The sequence below is a fragment of the Sparus aurata genome, chromosome 5, assembly GCF_900880675.1.
Source record: "Sparus aurata chromosome 5, fSpaAur1.1, whole genome shotgun sequence".
NCBI lineage: Eukaryota > Metazoa > Chordata > Actinopteri > Spariformes > Sparidae > Sparus > Sparus aurata.
The window spans coordinates 4,203,899-4,219,113 of NC_044191.1; the positions used below are offsets into that span (position 1 = coordinate 4,203,899).

Below are 15,215 nucleotides of genomic sequence, written 5' to 3' on the forward strand. Positions count from 1 at the left end.
TTCGCACGGGACTAATATTATCCCATGACCTCTGTGTTTGGTGAAATATGGTAGGTAATTCACGGTGGAATTTTTACTTTACAAATTATGGACATAGCAGATTCGCACAGGATTAAGATCACAGACGACCTCCGCAATTATTACAAATTACTGGAGGTCCCCAGGTTATACTAGTCCCACACAAACACATTTCTTCATCCAATATCTTTCCATAGGCTTTGTCATGGGCTTGTAGGCAACTTCCTTATTTTCACTTCATGCATTGCGTAGCCTAAATGACTTTTCAATGGGCTGCCCTGTCACTCAACAACCAATCACCGTTGTCACCGCTTCTAAGTGCGTCCTTATAAAATGACGTCATCCATAGCAACAGAGAGTTACTTCTAGTTTAGGAGTTCACTGCTTTCATAACTAAAAGTAGGTCTCAGCGGCTTTGTGAATTACTTTTAAGAAACGACTCCTACATAAAAACTTTTCTGTCTGATTTAGGAGTCCTTCTAACGTTAAAAAAAAGTCTTTGTGAATATGGGCCCTGGAGTCACAAAAGCTCAGTATTTTGCTGGATGGTTTGTTTTACAGAAGGAGTTGTCTTATAAATCTACCTGGGAAGGAGCCATTAGAAACTATTTGGAAAAAAGTAAAAAAGTACTTTCAAAAAATACTTACTTGATACAAAAGGTGATTGGACAAACTATCTGTCTGTTATCATCTATCACAGGCATAACTGTTCAGGGGACCATTCTCTTTATGTGTGAACATAAACAGCTTGTTAAATATAGCTAGCTTGGTATCTTTCCACTAGGTGGACTTGTCTAACTAGCTCGGCTCGGTTCAGTTCCAGCCACGCTCCACCTCTATCCTTTTTTGATCAGCTGCCGGTTACGCAGAGTCAGGCACTGCCATGATGGCAACAGCTGGTATCATTACAGTCAGTGGTTAATCATCATACCTATACTAGGGTTACAACTGTCATGAAATGGTTCACATACTGGGTTACTTTCATATGCATTTTAAGCACTTAAACAGTTACCTTAGAGATCATATTCATCCCCATGGCATCACCAGTCTTGGAATGGAAGCGGATGTAGAGATTTCTCCCAGCCAGAGCAACCAGCAGCTTCTGGAGCCTTGCAAACCTGCAAACAGCAACCACACACTCTTTCACACAAAGACAACATGTTGACACACAATGGACACTGAGTGAAGTCTATGTCTACTGTCTACCTCCACGACAGCTTTATATTTTACCTGCTGGTGTTGTCAAATGCATCTTTGATGGCCTGAAAACCGTCTGTGCTCTCCAGCCAGGCCTTGACCTCAGAAGCCTGGCAGGCAGAGGGCAGCCTCACTACAGGTCCTCTAGTCATGCTGTCAGCCAGGATACGACTGCTGGCTCCACCTCCAAGCTTCAGCATGCAGGGAGCAGGATCACAAGTCAGGTACCATGTATATTATCACAGTTTCAGAGTACTACTAAAGATTCTGAAATAAAAGAAACACCACTTAATGAAAAATATATGATTAGTCATTTGTCAGCGTGTCCCTCATTTCCAAAGTCTGATGCTGTGATGACCCAGCTCTCCATCTGAACCACTCCTCTATGATCTTTATAAGCACTATCACATGTACCACTAGTTTCTGTGCTCTGAGAATTAACTCACAATAAGTCCTTGTCAGGGAAACGTCATTTTAGTAATTTAAAAAACTTGACCAATCAGTTTGACAGCATTGCTATCATTTTTTTTGAGAGCTCAGTTTAAAAATTCTATGTTCTCATTTTAACAACATACCCAAAGAGCAAATCATGTATTTTTGACTGAACATTCAATTCAAATATAAATTTGCTCCTTATAATTTTAAGGCAAAACTTGCCAGGCAGTGTATTATTAATTAGTAATACTCTATATATCAGCTGTCAAAAAAAGTTCTACAATTAATTTGTGGTCCTGAGATTTCAAAGCAACGTATGAAATTAACTCCTTCAGCTACAGCTAGATAATTCTTAGTAAAGGTAGCAACATCTTACCACCAGCAGTGACAACACGATGCAGTATGATATATATTATGTTATAAAAAAATGACTGACCTGAGGGCAGTGGCTGAAAATTTGCTGTTCATATGTTGTGTATTACAATTCATTTTTTTCCACTACAGTACATGTCCTGAAAGGCCCCATCAGCTTCTTTTTTGAAACAACATTGCTGACACTTACAGCGATTGCTCGACAACCGCGGTTGGTACTGGCAACCAAGCAGCCCTCTGTGGTTGCCATTGGGACCTGGAACTGCTTCCCATCAAGGTGCAGTGGTCCAGCCACACCCACAGGTACAGGCATGTAGCCAATCACATTTTCACAGCAGGCACCCATTACCTGGAAAACAAAAATGTTGAGTAACTTGTAAAACAGGAAGCAGAGTGAAACAGAGAAGACAGCTCTTTTGTGTGTGTGTGTGTGTGTGTGTGTGTGTGTGTGTGTGTGTGTGTGTGTGTGTGTGTGTGTGCGTCCTCACCTTGGAGTAGTCATAGTTGGTGTATGGCAGTGAGGAGAGTGCAGAAGGAGAGGGAAGTTTGGCAGATATCATCTGTCTTCGAATGGCCACTCCTCTCTCTGGTCTCTCCATCATGGCCTCCAGTTTGTATGCAGGAATGTGTTTGGAGTTGACCAGTAGCATCACCTCAGCATCACTCAGTAAACGAGGCCCCAGCTGTTAGAGACACAATCATGCCACAATCAGCACAGAGGCACAAATTACTGGCCCTAACCCTAACCCTATAAATGGGTATTTGAAATAAGTCTGGTAGTTCTAATTGACCGAAATTGTGTAACATAAATGGCCACATTGTCCTAAAAAAAAAGTGGATTTTGTATGATATAGACTAATTTTAAGTTGAAAACATTTAAAAAATGAACTAACCCTACCAACAGAGTTGCCTTTTATTCTCATCTGCTCGAAAAACACCAGAGCAAAGGTGAAGACACCGATGTTTTAGATTAACGAGTTACCCTTCAAGCATTAACCAGCAAACAGCTGCTGGAACTGGCAAGCCCTGGAGGCGACAGTTGAGCGCAGAGCTTGGAGCTTCGAGAGGAATAAACATCTGGAGTCACAAAAGCTCAGTATTTTGCCAGATGGTTTGTTTCAAAAAGGGGTTGTTTAGTAAATCCATCCATCACAGGCTAAGCTGGTCAGGAGACAATTCTCTTAACAGTGCCTCTCACCAACAAGTCCCCCCATTTGTCTCTGCACATTACATCAGTTGACATCTTTGACCATCATCTCATAACACATATTCTCTACACTCTGAAATTGTGCACATCCAATGAGGAAGAGCTTTGCACAGAATTGAATAACTTTGTGAGCTTAATACATACATACTTAATATTCATTACAGTCTTTTCTCATATTTTTTTTATGTACTTTCTGTATTCTTCTTGACTGTTGCAGTTATCCTGACAATAACTGAAATGAAATATTCCAACTTGCTAGGAAGGGCTTTTGTGCCAGCTTTGTTCAAATGTAGGTTATTAGCGTTGTGAAATATATACCTCCAAACGTTCTATTATAAACTTCTTGTATAACAAAAGAATGCAACGATGCAACTGAGCAATGGTGAATGTATAGGCAAATAAAGAAGCAATAGAAGCAATTATTTCGTGGGGTTATAAAGTGGGGTTGTATGAAGTACTTATCGTACCACATACAACCACTCTTCAAATTCATCTATGTCCACTCATTATTATAGAGATAGCACAATTGACTCTAATACCATTTTTTTTTTTACTCGTGTTTTAAAAAAGTGATAATAAATCACGATTCTCACAAGTCTTATTGGATGGAACAATCCTTGCACTGTGGGAGAAGTCTATTCAACTGTCATGACACCTCAAGTCAAGTCTGAAAAAATTCAAAAGTGAGCTGAGTGGATTTGAGGACGCACAGAGGCAGCCAAATCAGTGCAAGTGTCTTTTCTATTGGCGTCATGCTCTAATTGGTTCAGCCTCAGAGAGATAGTGGAATGACAAATCTCGTTACAGTGCAGTTAATGGCATGGCTCCACAACTGAAAGAGACATCTTAGGGAGCTGGACAGTAGGCTGACATGATGTAACTACTCAGCCACCTGAGAGGAGGTAAGCTATGAAAGGGAGATTGTACGGTTCAGTTGTCTCACCTCAGGGTTGTTAAGGATGGCTACACATTCATCCAGGCTTCTGGGCTTTTGGAGGAGGGTTGACTTTTCAATCTTGGACTTGAACTCTTCTTCCCCCCCCCCAACGACAAAGATGCTCTTTGGCTGTGGATCCGTAGCTGGGGCAGACAATGGCCGAATAACCTCATCTAATGAAACAAGACAGAGTTGGATACCACAGTGCAACTTAAGTCCACCTGCTACAACATCATAACTGAGCACAGACATACCTCTCTCTTCCTTTCTGGCAGGTGCCGGAGCAGCCACACTCTGGGCAGGGGCCAGGGACTGGGGAGTGTATGGCTCCATCCTGCAGCAAGTCTCAATAGGCCGTCGCGGGGTTAGGGCTGGGGCGGACATAGTCATGGGGTTCTTCAGTGACAGTGTAGACTCCATCTCAACCTGCTCGAAGAAGATATACTTGATAGCCAGCAGCAGGGCCAAGGCCAGACAGATCACCTGCTCTATGTCCATGGATATCATCCTGTGGGGGACGAGGGACAAAAAAATGTACAAGAACTCTTATTATTGAGTTCAGAAGTTGCCAATTGCTTCTTTTTTCTTTTTTTGTACATAGCATAGCATCAATACAAATGTCAATGTTCTATTTATGCTGAGGTATCGACAGTAGTTGTCGAGATAAATGCTAAAGTGGCTCTTTGGAACTTCTGAAAGCTGGTTGTTCATGTTAGCTACGGTTGCTCTCTGTTAACAGACAGAGAGAGACACTGAGACGAGGCACTTGAGAATGTGTAGAAAGTCATATCCTTTCGGCTGTTGCAGTATATAAGACCTAAATTCTTCACGAAGAAATCCACAGTGCAGCCACATTAAAGAACTTACACAAATGGTTCATAGGCTGGTATAAGCAACCAAGACAAACGGGGAAGGATCTCATTGGTCACTTCACGATACATCTGCTCAATTATGGCCAAAAAAACCCAGTTTAATACATGTACATTCTACAAGTCATCACTCAGTGTCTGAGTTGAAAACAAAGTCAGGCCCACCTGTAACTCTATGAACATCATTTCCTACCTGGAAATACTATGAATAAGAATCTTTAGAATGAATTTAATATTATTAAGTTGCATCGAGAAATCATTTGATGTTCAAAAAGTGTTGTGTTGCTGGAGACTAATGTTCCAGCCACACTCGTAATATAAAGAACAAAACTGTTTTCATTATCAGATGATGTTCGTGAGTTTGTCAATAAAGGCGTACTACACACTACAAACGTTGGTGGACATCCTGACATATTGAGGCTGTTCTGGTATCAACACATGTCCTGAGCGATCCAATCACAAGTGTAGAGTTCGTAGTTTTTAACACTCCCAAGACACTTTTATGTGATTCACGATAATGCAAATGACATGTTATTTATTACAGGCTGCAGCTCAGGAGGTAGAGTAAGTCTTCCCGTAAATCGGAATGTCGCTAGTTAATCTCCGTGGCTCCCGTGGCTGCATGTCCAAGTCTCCTTGAGCAAGATACTGAACACCAACTGCTCCTGTAGACTGGAAAAGTGCCAATTCTAGGAGCAGTCTGTTTCCACTAACCGTTGAAATAGTAACTTCCATTATCTCCAGACTTTCTTAAAGGTGACTTTTTTTAAGAGTTGCTGAGTGAGGAGAAACCTTGCTACGACTATTCTGATTCTTGTAAATTTTGCATTAAATGCAGATCATGAAGTTGTTTGTTTCCTCCAAAAAAGTGTCAGTGTGTCTCAACATTGCCATATCAGCCTGTCTGCTTCTGTCTAAAGTGCAGTTTACCTACCAACATTTTGCAAATGCTTGAACACACAGTTTCAACTGATTTCATCATTAACCAGTAATGTTGATGGGCATGCATCCTTATATCTCTGATGTATTAAAATCCAAAAGGACCTTCAACTTCACTGTCCATGTGTCCAGAGGATGCACCATATCTTATGCTTGATAATGCTATATTGTGAACAACAAATCTGTATTGAAATAGTTAAAAAGGGGAACTCTTTAAACAATCAAAGCTACAGACTTGATATTAGTAAATAAACTAACTGGGCCACCACCAAGAATGATCCGCTCTAATTGACTCGCATGATGATGCGGGAGATGATGACGGATAATGCTTTGCCGTACTGTGATGACGCCGTGTCAGGCTGCACCCAACTCAGGATTTAATTAGTCCTATTGGATTTTGCTGTTAAATTAAAAGATTCAACTGTTTGCATGTTTTACCTGAAGCCTCATACCCCTGATATGAACACATCAGATTTCCACACAGAGAGAGTGTACATCTGCTCATAGTTCAGTTATGCGATCCCAGTGCATCACGGTCTCTCCTGTTGGGCTCTTGATAGCACTGTCAAATCAGGGTCGGCACTATACAATTTGGTGCCCTAGGCCAGATAAATATTTAGTGCCACAACATTTCAGCTTTTAAATCCAATGCGGCAGGCAACATGAAAGTACCTCTATGGTTCTCTTTATTGAGATGTTATCCCCCTGCATTTTTGTAAGCTTCTATGTCAAGCATGAAAACGGGTCAGGGGTGGAAAAAGTGAGAAGGATATGACCCCTCATGGGGGGTCCAGGGGCATGCTCCCCTGGAAGAAAATGTTGAATATTTCATATTTAAGAGCATCAATCTGATGCATTTTGAAAGAAATATCAAGCAGGACAGTATGAATGTATAATAATCTATCTATACATGGTCACATTATGCTAAATGTGAAATGAGACTGGCAACTGGGCCATTGCGCTAATGCGTAGGGATACAGAGGTTCTAAGGTCTGCGTCTCTGTCTGAAATTGTTAAGTTTTGTTTTGATCAAAAGTAAACAGAGTTGCGTGCAGAAACCTCTCGTCCAGCAACTGGGCCTCACACTGTATTTCGCCGCTCGCAGATCACCTGTTTCTAACGGAGTTCAGTGAAATTATCGAACGTTCTATCGAACATATTTTCTATTAATATTGATCACGTGTCTATCGCGATAGATATCGTTAATGTAGATTGCCCAGCCCTTACCCAAACGAGCATGCCATGATGTCTGAACTCCAACTAAAGAGCCACGTCTCGACCCATATTTTTCACCACCCATCACAAGCTCTTTGTCTGCAGCACTATATGAGGCGTGCACAAAGAAACTTGCTTTGTTCATGTGCAAGGACATGAGGCTGATCAGTATCGTTGAGGGCACGGGCTTCAGAGAGTTTTGTCGAGAATTGGAACCGAGGTACCATACCCCAAAAATACCTATACAAATAGTTATGTCTCGTTGTATTAGTTTTTCCTCCTGCTATTGACATAATGCGCAAATATAGATATTCGAATGTTCAAATTTTTTTTTTTTGTAAGAGCGAATATTCCAACGCAATTTTGGAGCAGTTTTAACAGCCCTAGTTTGCAGTGAGCATCCATGTTTTTCCAAGCAAAGGCACTGGAAACACAGACTCAGAAATTCTGAATTGCTGGATTGCACTATAACACTACACTTTGTCAGAAATCACAATTTTCACTGAGGGCCAACTGAAATGATCACCTCTGGGAACTGATGGTGAACATGTCAAATTTTACAAATACAGAGAACAGGAAGCAAAATAGGCAACTGTGTTTGGGCCTTTGCCTCTAATTCAGCAGATTTTATAAATGAAGATATTTCTTTATTTGTAAAAAACTCATTGTATCCGTTTGTTCATGATGTATGCATTCATTTGCATGTAGAGCTGCAAAGTGAGATTTGACTACAAGTCATCACTCAAAACACTTGTCAATGCTACGAACCAAAGCTGTCCAATTACTACTGGATCACTCAGGATGGACACGGTTACCAAATGTTAACATCCTCACTCAGTGCGTTTACATGACACTCAAGAAAACGGAATTACTGGGTTAGTCAGACTATGATTGGATCTTTAAGATGCATGTATACACCTTAGTCTGACTAAAATCGGACTGGATCGGATTTCTCATAATTAATTAATTAATTATTAAAGCACCCTGAGTATTCGATTGCTAGTCGCATCACGGACGGTAGCGTTTTTCCTCCGAAATCACTGCAAGAAAGAGCGCCATTGTGCATCTAGTTTGTGTAATTATCATGTAGACCATATACAAATTGTACAAAGATGTAGCTTCTTCTCACTCATCGTACGCCATCTTTCTTGAATGCCGAGGTAGCTGGTGACGTAAAGAGGTCAGCCGGAGGTGGCTCTGTTACCACTAGTTGAAATGGGTACAGCGCCACCTAGTGTATTGGGGTATGACATGCTCCAGCCCAATAATCCGATTTTCTCACCGGCATGTATACTCAGATAATTGCAGTTGTCTGGTTAATTAGCACAGTCGAACTATGGCTGTTATCCGACTAAGCTGTGCATGTATACGCACTGAAAGTCCCCACTGTTCACACATGTAATTGCATCTTACAAATTCAGAGAACAGGCAAAGCTTATGCTCCAAAGAGCTCCGGGACTAGACGTTAGTCTCCACACTCACGTGAACGTGAAGTTAAAAGCAAGCATAACAGCAGCCTCACCTGGTCAGATAGAAGTGCCACAGTGGCTTCTCTGGCTCGATCCTCCTGGGTGAGAGGTGGTCCAGTTCCATGCTGACCTGTGGCATTCCCACTGGGGTGTTGATGGACAAGGGCTCAGCAATCCAGCGGCTGTGGGCGTGAACCATCACCAGGCCCAGAGACTGCACACAGAGCAGAGAGATCTCACTTGTGTTCAAATTAAAACAAGGAAACAAATGAAAGAGGAAGAGAGGCATTACCATGATCATTTTGACTCTCTGTGTTACAGGGTTGGGTTTGTTGTCCTCCTCTTCCTCCATCACTCTGGAAAAGTGGCTCAGCTGCCAGATAGGATGGCCCTCCTGACTCTCACGGGACAACTACAAAAGCAAACACAACACAGTCAAACAATCTGACATTAACACTCATACATAGGCAGATAAAATGAAATGCTGTACCCATACCTCCAGAACCAGTGAGACACATGCTGGGAAGAAAGTCATGAACACAAAGTAGTTGGCCAAGACAGACATGCAGCCGAAGCAACACATGATTTCCAACTGTCGCACACCTGAAAAATACAGGACAGATACTCAGCCATTCACAAGAACACACATGAGATGTGGACTCTCTGCTACACAATTGATAGATGTCTTATATTATATTATTAAATATCTTGTTTCCCCACAGTCTGTAACAAATATTTTTGTTCATTTTTGAAAATGTTTAACATAAATGATTACATATTGCACCGTTAAATCAGAAGAACACTTTGAATTACTTTCTTTTCATTTTGGGGAATTAACAGCAAAATAGGCTATTGTCTGCTAAGGAGTCAAGTTTAATGATTGAATTTGACAGATATGCTTCACAGTGTTGCCACATTCACATATCTAAGCAAACAATTTGGTTCACAAGTTGTTTTTTTTTCTTTTAACAGTTACTTCCTCTGACATTACTTTTTTAACGTCTTTGAGCTTTTTCAATTAATGTTCAATGTGCTTTCTTCAAGTATGTTTATCTTCACCAATACTTGAACTCTGTAAATAAAGTGAAAACTGTGTGATCTCAGCTCAAAGAACTAACTGCAGTGACAATGCATAAAGCTGAAAAAACAAACAAACAAACAAAAACATTGACATCTTTCAAGAAATCAACTAAACTCCAAATGACAGTAAGTACCAGACATGGTTCCCACTCCAATCACTAGGCACTCCACCAGGGCATCCAGAGTGAAGGTGGGTCCCAATACTGCCATGCCACGAGCAATGTTGTCCCTCACTTCATCCTGAATATATGTAGCACCAAGACATCTCAGTCAGGGCTACTGTTGAATTTCATGTGGAATGCTGAAATATGATGAGTAACAATTTTTCCTACCTGAGAATTGGAGCTTAAGGCAAACTTGGCGAGAGCGCATGCTTTGGAGAGGTCGATGAGAAGCAGGAAGAAGGGTAAGGCCTCGCTGGAGAGCAGAACAGAACAAGTTGTAACTTCACTCATAACTTGTAAGATACCGACAAGAAAGGAAAATATGCTAAAAGTGTGTCCTTACTTGAGGCCTGTGAGCTCTTTATCAAGAAAGTGAATGACAACTGTGCTGAAGACAAAGCTAGAGAATATGGTGAAAAGGCCAGCAATGCCTGCAAGAGAGTGAATGAGGTGCATTTTAGCTTTATCTAGCTAGTCAGATCAAAAGATGTCCTTCCTCTACAGCCACAAGATCCATAGCATCTTAGTCACATCATTAGTCACATCAATACTTTACCTAAGATATATTTGGATCCAAGTTGTCTCAAGTTCTGGAACTGGAAGTAAATATAGACAATGGCAATGCAACGTGTGATGGTCAGAATGATGATGTCACTGCTTAGAATTTGCTGTAAAAATAAAAGAAAATCAGATCAGTGGCAAGGCAACAGGAATTAATTTGAAAAGTATGGTTAGTAAGCAACTACAGCATAATCCTCAGTGAAACACTTCAGGCCAATATCCTCTTCGCTGTTAAATATAGAGATACAGTGCAAGGACCCTGCTACAGAGCTGTAGCTAACCAGATGTCTCGATAATATGCAGTCAGCCACACATTCTCACCCCAGGTCATCAAATGCTGACCTATAATGTAGATGTTTAGCTTCTGTGTGCAATGTGCAAAACCCTCCTGCCAGAAAGTCACACTGAAGGACATGACAAAACCTTGGTGGCCTATATGACACCCTGGAAGGAGGCCGGCATGAGGTAGTGAACTAGTTAGCTGTTAAGCATAGGTGCTTCACAGTGATTAATCATAATGTTAGGTTAGCTTGCTCACATGAATGCACATCAGGGGTAGACTATCAGCATTAACAGCATTTACATGCACCTTAATATTCTACCGATGATCGCATTAAAAATGCCTCATGTAACCACGTCAGTCAGGGCAGACTGGTAATATCTACTGATCTGCTTGAATATTCAATCAGATTGAGAGAGCTGGTGTACCCCTTGGATAATCCGTTCAATAGGAAGATATTAGGACCTAATAACCATGTACATGAATGCTTAATTTAATTGTTTTTCTCTGGCTGGAATCAATATTTTCTTTCTACACATGGAAGCCTTACATTGGTGTAACATTAGGGCACGTTATTTCTTGGAAGGACAGGAACATAGTGGCAGCAAAACACAATTCGTTCGTGGTCATTCAAATTTTTTGTTGGAAATCTTTTTAGGATTGTTAAACGTCTTGAGGGTAAAAAAGACTTGAAACAAGTTGTAGAAGTCAGAATCCACTGGACCAAAAAATTAATTATTGTCTCAATTTAAAAAAATCAATCAAATCAATTAAATTAGGAATGAGGAAGTTGTTCCTTTATGATTTGGTGGCCTGCTCCTGCTGGTATTCAATAATGTACGCTGAAGTCAGAAGAACTCTCTGCAATCTACATAAAAACTACATGGACTACAGGTGAAAAATCCCTAAAACCTTGATTATTGATTGGCGGCAACGCTGTCGGAGGGTGTGCACACCTTTTAGTTGCATGTCATCTTGTAGTGTATATTATGGAGGAAAAAACCTATAAATGTCATGGAAATAGGATGTTTGTCTGAATTCCTGTGTCCAGTTGGTAGCGCTATAATATGACACAGTACTAATGCATGGAGGTATTGAGGGCGACATCATATCCATGTGTGATGACTTTGGTATACATGGGAAACTGTATGTTGAATTTATAAGGACTTGATGCTTTATGGTGAAGAATGAAAATGGACCGCACCATGACACCCACCATGTTTGACGTAGGCAAAAGGTTTTTGATAACTTTTCATGTTAAAGGTTTGAGGATGATTCTGAGTGAATTGGAAGTCTGTGGTGTTCAATCTGTGGGAGGAGTTCGTTAAAGTACGAGGCATGGGAATGGATGAAAATGGGGGTGAAATGGGAACTTTGAATCACAATGGCTAGATGGTTTGGTACCCCAGATGTTTTTTTTGTGCGTCTGGTCATGATACATACCGAATGTCATTCATGTATGTGGATGTGGGAGGCGGGGCTCTGATTTTTAATATTCCAGGGGGCGCTATAGAGTCCGATGACACCTTCCATCAGCTATTGTCAGGAGGGCATTGGCAATAATTGTACCAAGTTTCGTGTGAATCCGACATACCGATATGGAGATATAAAATTCTTCAATTTAAAGAGCGCCACTTAGTGGTAATCAGCCAAACTTTGCACAAAGGTGCTAATGGGGGAAGTAGTGACCTGAGTTTCATGTCATTCGGGCATACCAATGTGGAGAAATGTAACACTTCCTGTTTGAAATGAAATCTGCGTGGCCTATATCACGAGACTCACCAAAATTCAGGGAACATGTGGATATAAGGTTTTTGAATGTGCGACAAAGTATATGAGAGTTATAATGCAAAACACTCTTTCCTTGATTATAGCGCCACCTAGTGGTGGAAATTCACAGCAGTGACAATATAATATAACATTTTGACTTTCTCTCTGACTTTCTCCCCAAGAGCCACCATTGTAATGCAGTTACAAATGAATCATGTCAACAAGGAAATATATATATAAAAAAAGGATTCATATTTATTGGTCCTTCCAATACATATTAACTTTTAATGGGGATAAGGGTATTGCATCAGAGCTGTGTGATTAGTGAAAGAATTCATATACTGTCCGTGCATAAGTGCAACATACGATCCGTTTTACAAGTGAGGGAGGAGAGTCCTGCAGCTCTTTAAATCTTGGTTGGCCTACTTTACATTGTGTGGTCAATACACTACTGCAAATCCCTGACATGTTCTTGATCGTCTCGTTTACTCACCTCTTCTGTTTTAGGGCAGTCAAAGTTCCAACCACAGATCTGATCATTGCCAGTAAACATGTTCATGGACATCATGCATATGGTGAGCGTGACTGTGCCGACAATCACCTCCCACTGGTGAGAGGCCACCAGGAGGCCGTGCATTCGGAACAGATGGGTCAGCATGCTGCAACAGACCTACCAAAGAAAACAAATGTTTAAACTAACTGACAATGTATAAGCAAAACTATCTGCACTTCATCCAACTACAATATTAAACTTCTAATTACATGTGAACAAATGAACAACCATGATAATCTTCCAGTTATTCCCTGACCTGGAACTATAGTGACTCAAAGAGTTCCAGGTCGGGCTGCTGGTCCAAGACTTCATCATGTAATTCACACAGTCTGTTTGATGGTGGCCTTATGTTTAATTTACTTTTGAAGGATTTGTTCTTGTGTAATTCTGTTTTTCCTGAAATTAAATCCAGTTTGTCTATTTCTTTTTAGACATGAGCCTTTGCCACCTTGTGTCTATCTTAATTAGATTTTTTCCCAATGCAAATTGTTTCAGAGAGTTGTTTCCATTTTGTCCAGTGCCAAAAACTGAATGGTAATTCAGTCCCATGATCTCTTTACAACTATAATGCACACAGATACATTATTGTGGTGTGGTAGGTCAATACCAGTGAAACACTGTTGTGCCTGACTACAGCTTCATACAGGCCACACATGCAACAAAGAGTCTGCCAAATAGCCAACTAGACGTCTGGCTGAGTCAGGACCTCATGAACAACTTAGTTCCCAAAGATGAATATGATTTAAGGACTAACAACAAGCTAAATCCAAAGTTCGTTGACAGCGATTCTATAAACTATTTTTAATCAAAAAAACACTGAAAGTCAGAGGAATATAAAATGATAAAATGTTCTGTATAATATCCAATTGAAGCATCATTTTGAAATGTTTCAGAACTGACCTGTCAGTCGGCTCCTGTAACTACAGTAAACAGCAACTTTAATTTTAACAAACACATTTTAAGTGGAAGCAACCAAAAATAACGCAGCTAACTCTTCCTGCTTGTAACTAAAACTGTTTCTGTGAGTTAACCGACTGTACGGTGTGTCTGCCGCAGCCTCCGTGTATATGACGGGCCGTGGACGGTCTGCGGAGCGGCTTTGTCCCCGCTGTGCTCGAGTCTATTTCTGACGAAGGTTAGCGAAGCGCGTCTGTCTCATTGACTGAGTCCTGGAGCCTAAGCGGGTCTTTACGATTTTATCACGAACATAAAGCTAACTCTCGAGATAAACGGACTTACCTTGAGCGGGCAGACCGGTGAGTGAGCTCGGTGTGATGGTGGGCAGCTCCCTGATGTCAGTCAGACGGAGGTAGAGTCTCACCGACACAGCAAACACCCTCTGGAGCCGAGCGAAGACCGATGGAACGATGGCACGCTAGTATATCTTCCGACCCTTCAGCCAATCACATCGGTCACCTGCTGCACGAGCGCTTTATCCACGCCCCGTTTCCTAGGCAACAGCATTAACTGGGCATGGCCAGAGCGAGGACGACTAATCTCGCCACTTTACAGACACACAGCCGGGCTCGAGTCTGCGTGAGGTCTTGAGCTTAACATGTGCACGATGTCTCTTAAAGTCTCCACTGTCTACTCTTTGTGATACTTCTGCCTCCACAATATTCACTGCTCTTATGTCGAGTTCATTTCCTTGACTCAGTTTCACTTCTTTACACTTTAGAACTTCACACTTCTTTCACAGAGCAGTGAATCTTGATAGAGGCTGATGATAAAGGAACATGAGGTCTGACAGTGTCTGATACTGTAGTAGGCTGTATGCCTTCTCCCTTTAATGAATGTTTTGTACATTGGAAATCACAGACCTATTGATCAAGGAACCCCTGGTACTTTAAAGAAATCCTACTGGCATTTTATGTTTCATGTGATGATTTTATCACTGAATTTTCAGAGCAGACTACATAGTAATTACACAATATAGCTGGCATTACAAATAATTGGAGGAATTAGCTTTACATTGTCACATGAGAATGGGATCCTCCTAGGATTTCTGGGACAGTGCCTTGTCCTGGCATTAGAGTTGTGTTTGTCCTTTATATAACAAGGTTGATGAGTTAATATTAAGTTCAAGGCTGTATAAACTTATGTACAGTGGTGGGCCATAACTAACTGACCTCTAAGATGTTCACCTCCA

General features: G+C 41.1%; 1 protein-coding gene across 1 annotated transcript in view; it reads right to left on the reverse strand.

The window, feature by feature from the left end:
* The window catches only part of hmgcra (3-hydroxy-3-methylglutaryl-CoA reductase a), a 30,498-nt gene extending 16,044 nt beyond the window's left edge, over positions 1–14,454 (reverse strand). The window contains exons 1-15 of the mRNA XM_030417307.1: positions 14,306–14,454; positions 13,007–13,183; positions 10,459–10,570; positions 10,246–10,333; positions 10,071–10,155; positions 9,873–9,978; positions 9,155–9,261; positions 8,951–9,070; positions 8,712–8,872; positions 4,421–4,674; positions 4,173–4,339; positions 2,511–2,705; positions 2,213–2,371; positions 1,249–1,406; positions 1,031–1,136 (exon numbers count right to left, since the gene is read on the reverse strand). Of these exons, the coding sequence (XP_030273167.1) occupies positions 1,031–1,136; positions 1,249–1,406; positions 2,213–2,371; positions 2,511–2,705; positions 4,173–4,339; positions 4,421–4,674; positions 8,712–8,872; positions 8,951–9,070; positions 9,155–9,261; positions 9,873–9,978; positions 10,071–10,155; positions 10,246–10,333; positions 10,459–10,570; positions 13,007–13,171 (1,983 nt within the window). The 5' untranslated portion in view covers positions 13,172–13,183; positions 14,306–14,454. The remainder of the gene's footprint in view (positions 1–1,030; positions 1,137–1,248; positions 1,407–2,212; positions 2,372–2,510; positions 2,706–4,172; positions 4,340–4,420; positions 4,675–8,711; positions 8,873–8,950; positions 9,071–9,154; positions 9,262–9,872; positions 9,979–10,070; positions 10,156–10,245; positions 10,334–10,458; positions 10,571–13,006; positions 13,184–14,305) is intronic.
* Between the last annotated feature and the right edge of the window lie 761 nt (positions 14,455–15,215).